Below are 3,797 nucleotides of genomic sequence, written 5' to 3' on the forward strand. Positions count from 1 at the left end.
GGGGGGGGGGTAGCCTGTGAACACCATGCTCAGGAAGGCTAGGCTGGGAACAGAAGGTTCTTTGTGGGTAACATTTATTGTTGTCCATCTTGCAAAGTGATGTGTGCTATTAAAATTAACAAAACGGGAAAATGTAAATGTAAGCGAGTGAACTACCCCATCCAGGGATGATCCGTTTAGTGTTTCTTTCCCAGTAGGCATGTCAGTAGTGTGGGACTTTGGAGTGGCTGGGTGGGCTCTCACGCCCCATGTGATACGTGTCATGTGTGCTGTTGCTGCTGCGCCTGGGGCCCCAGTTCTAAAGTCCCTGATGGGGCTGGGAATAATAGCCTTCCCAGGCTTGTTTCCACAGGAAGGAGACCCTAGCGGACAGCTGCCTGTTACCTGGGGTTCTCAGGAGGGATGGGGCCTGGGCCTAGCAGTGCTGAGTGCCTGCTGAGGAGTATCTTTTCTGCCGCACAGGCCTCCTGATCACGTGCTACGTGGCGCACATTCCTCTGCCGGCTGGATACAGAGAAGAGATTACACGGTACCTGCGGTCTGTGCAGCTTCCTGATGGCGGCTGGGGCCTGTGAGTCTGCCCAACCCTGCGTTGCTGTCTGTGTACGCGTGCACGTGCACCCCTGTTCTTATGTGGGAGATGCACCTGTCAAGGGGTGGGGTGACTGTAGCTCTGGCCCTGGGTGGGCAGGGAGAGCCTGTCAGAAGGGAAATGGGCTGGAGGCTACGTGCAGGCTGGGTCCGGGTTTCCCTGGGGCTCTCAGAATGGGCCTGTTCACTTTCCGGGCCTCGGTTTTGCAGCTCGGGTTGTAATGAGTTTCATGACTGACTGAGAGACTCCTGAGACCCATATAGCACAGTGAAGACCATTTGCTGTCATCACTAAGGCAGAAGAAAATTGTCCTTGACCCTGGGATGGCAGCAGGGAGAGGCAGGCCGGACAGTTCTCCCCATGTTTCAGCCTGCCTTTCTGTGGTGTCGCTCGCTCTGGGAGCAGGGCCCTGTCCCAAGGTGGTCAACTGCCTGCCCACCTGGCTATGGGGCCCTGGTGCTTCTTGTCCTGCAACCAGGACGTGGGCCCCTCCTGGGCTGGCGAACTCCACGCCACCAGCCTTCCTTACAGAATCCTAGGAGGACAGCTCAGCTCTGCTTGCCTCCTGGATGGGGTCGTGGGCATCTCGAGCTTCAGATCCCAGCTCTTTGCCGTCTGGGTCCAGGGACAGACTTGAGGTCTCACCAGTGCTTTCGCCTGCCCTGGCATGCTGCCTCTGGAGCTTGCTCTGTGGGCTGTAGTGATGTAGGGTCTGTTGATGGGCCACTGCCTGGGGTCTTGCTGATTCAGGCATGGGAAGTAAACGGACAGGGCCGGGCAGGTCCTGGAGGGAAGTTTCGCTGTGCTCTGCAGCATGCGGGATATTAGTTCCCCCACTAGGGATCGAACTTGCGCCCCCTGCATTGGGAGAACGGAGTCTTAACCACTGGACCGCCAGGAAAGTCACTTGAGGGCAGTTTTGGAACTGTTCAGTTGTCATGGAGGTGCAGGAGCTCCTACTGGAGAATGGCTGTTCTGAATGTTTCTTGTGTTGTTACGTCGTTCTTGATTTGCTGAGGAAACTTAACGGAAGCGTTGCTTAATTTCTTACAAGTAATGGAAGACGTCATTTTCTCACCTGTCTCCTGCTTCTGTAGGCACATTGAGGATAAGTCCACGGTGTTTGGGACTGCGCTCAACTATGTGTCTTTGAGAATTCTGGGTGTGGGGCCTGACGATCCTGACCTGGTGCGAGCCCGGAATATTCTTCACAAGAAAGGTACACCCTGTATAGCACGTGCTACGTAATAAAGAGTTCACGTTACCTCAGCATAACGAGTGCTCGAAAATGGGAAATAGAAAGGTGCACCTGCACTTCACATACAGCAAAACACGTGAGCCAGGAAGGCGTCAAAGCAGAACAGGAGGAAACTGTCTAACCTTGCCAGTAAATTTTTAAAACACAAATAAAGGTCGCCATATAATTCTGTTTGTTTTGCAAACGGACGAAAGGACTCACGAACAATGCGCTGTGCGTTGCTTGTGGGAGTGCTTCCTCCTGGGGGCAGCCTGGCAGCACGAGAGTGGTGGGAGCTGGTGGGGCTCTGCCTGCACCCTCCGCCCTCGCTCTCCTGTGTGTCCTGTGGGGCTCCTGGGGTGACTCCCCTCCCCTCGCCCTGGGGAGGCCCTTCTTCTCCTGCTGCCCCGAGAACATTCACTGCTCCTCTGCAGAGCCTGGAGCATCTCGCCCGCCTGCCCTCCCCTCATGGACAGTCCTCAGTCTGCTCGCCCCCGCTGCTCTGTGCTCGCACACAGGGGCTTCCCGTCCGCACCTGGACAAGCAGCCCCCTTCCTGCTTCAGCATGTGCCGCTTCATTTGCCTGGGATGCCCTGCCTCCCAGCCAGCCCCGCTGCCTCGGGGCTCCTGCCCGCGCCCCGCCTGGCGCCTCGCCTGTCACTCCCTGACCCACACGTTGGGTGGCGCCTCCGCTGCTCTTTCTCACGAGCCTGCACTCTTCACACGTGCGTTGCTCTTGTAACGAATCCACCGTCAGCTTCTGGGCTCATGATTTCTGGTTCCTTGTCTGGGAAGGAGTGTCTTCAGGCCACGTTTCCCTAGTAGCTTTGTGGGTTCTTTGCCTTCTGCGCACCTGGGTTTGGGGTGAGGCCTCCTTGTGAATCGTGTCCAGGATGGTTTTTCTGTGCTTGGGACCAGTGCTGCTGGGGGTGGCTCCAACACAGGGCCACAAGCATCCCCACAGCCACAGCCCAGACCCGTCTGCTGCGTGGGTACAGGGCCACGCAGGACAGCCAGGTGGACTCAGGAGGGAGCAGGCCGAGCACGCACAGTCAACTCCCTCATCACCTCCAGGCCCCTGTGGACAGGGGCTGCCATGTGCGCCTGGGCCTCTCACCTTCCCAGCTTCTACTTCCTGGGGGCAGGGGCCAGATAGGCTTGTTCTGGGGAAGACGTTGGTTCCACCCAGCAGCCCTGGTGTTGGGTGGTCCCGAGTGGTTCTGGAGCCTGCTTCTTACGACAGGGAGAGGATCCTTAGCAGGCCTGCCTTTTGAAGGGGACCTGATTCCTGAGGGTCTCATGTTCACAGTCAGAGGCAGGTGATGGGGCCTGTTCTCTCCCCACAGGTGGTGCTGTGTTCATCCCCTCCTGGGGGAAGTTCTGGTTGGCTGTCCTGAACGTGTACAGCTGGGAAGGCCTCAACACTCTGTTCCCAGAAATGTGGTATGCTTCCCCATCTACGGTCACCACTCTCTTAGCAAGTAGAGTGACGCCGCCTTGGGTCACTTGCTGCCTGTTAGTCAGATGAGGGGCTGTCCGTTCAGTGGAGTGGGGTGGCGTTAGGCTCCTGGCAGAGCCCCTGCTTGGCTGAGTCCTACAGACGATAGGAGAGGGTTCCCGCTTGGGCAGGAGGGAGGGAGGTGCTGTGGCGTTGGGCCATGTGGCAGGTGGGTGGGGTCCCGCCTGGCTGGTTACAGAACCTCTGGTGTGGGGCGTGCAGCGCTGCCTTTGTTGCCTAGATGCCTGTGACTGTGTCTTGTTATGGACATTTTGAGCATCTATAGAAATAAAGGAAGGAAGGTGACAGCCCATGCAGGCCTCCCCAGCCCAGTGTTGGGTGTGCCATGCTGACTGTCCCCCTTGTCTTTTTTGCTGGTGAATGTTAAAGTTGATCCCAGACATTCTGTTTCCCCTGCAGACTCTTCAGTGTGTGTGTTTTTTTTTTTTTTTTTTTGGGTACGCCGGACC

General features: G+C 57.0%; 1 protein-coding gene across 2 annotated transcripts in view; it reads left to right on the forward strand.

The window, feature by feature from the left end:
• LSS (lanosterol synthase) overlaps positions 1-3,797 on the forward strand; it is a 40,434-nt gene that overhangs the window by 3,220 nt on the left and 33,417 nt on the right. The window contains exons 4-6 of one of the 2 annotated variants that reach the window (XM_007452479.1): positions 458-571; positions 1,690-1,811; positions 3,176-3,272. In XM_007452479.1, the coding sequence (XP_007452541.1) occupies positions 458-571; positions 1,690-1,811; positions 3,176-3,272 (333 nt within the window). The remainder of the gene's footprint in view (positions 1-457; positions 572-1,689; positions 1,812-3,175; positions 3,273-3,797) is intronic. The other variant, XM_007452480.1, reaches the window with a different exon arrangement.

This window comes from Lipotes vexillifer, unplaced genomic scaffold, assembly GCF_000442215.2.
Source record: "Lipotes vexillifer unplaced genomic scaffold, Lipotes_vexillifer_v1.1 scaffold545, whole genome shotgun sequence".
NCBI lineage: Eukaryota > Metazoa > Chordata > Mammalia > Artiodactyla > Lipotidae > Lipotes > Lipotes vexillifer.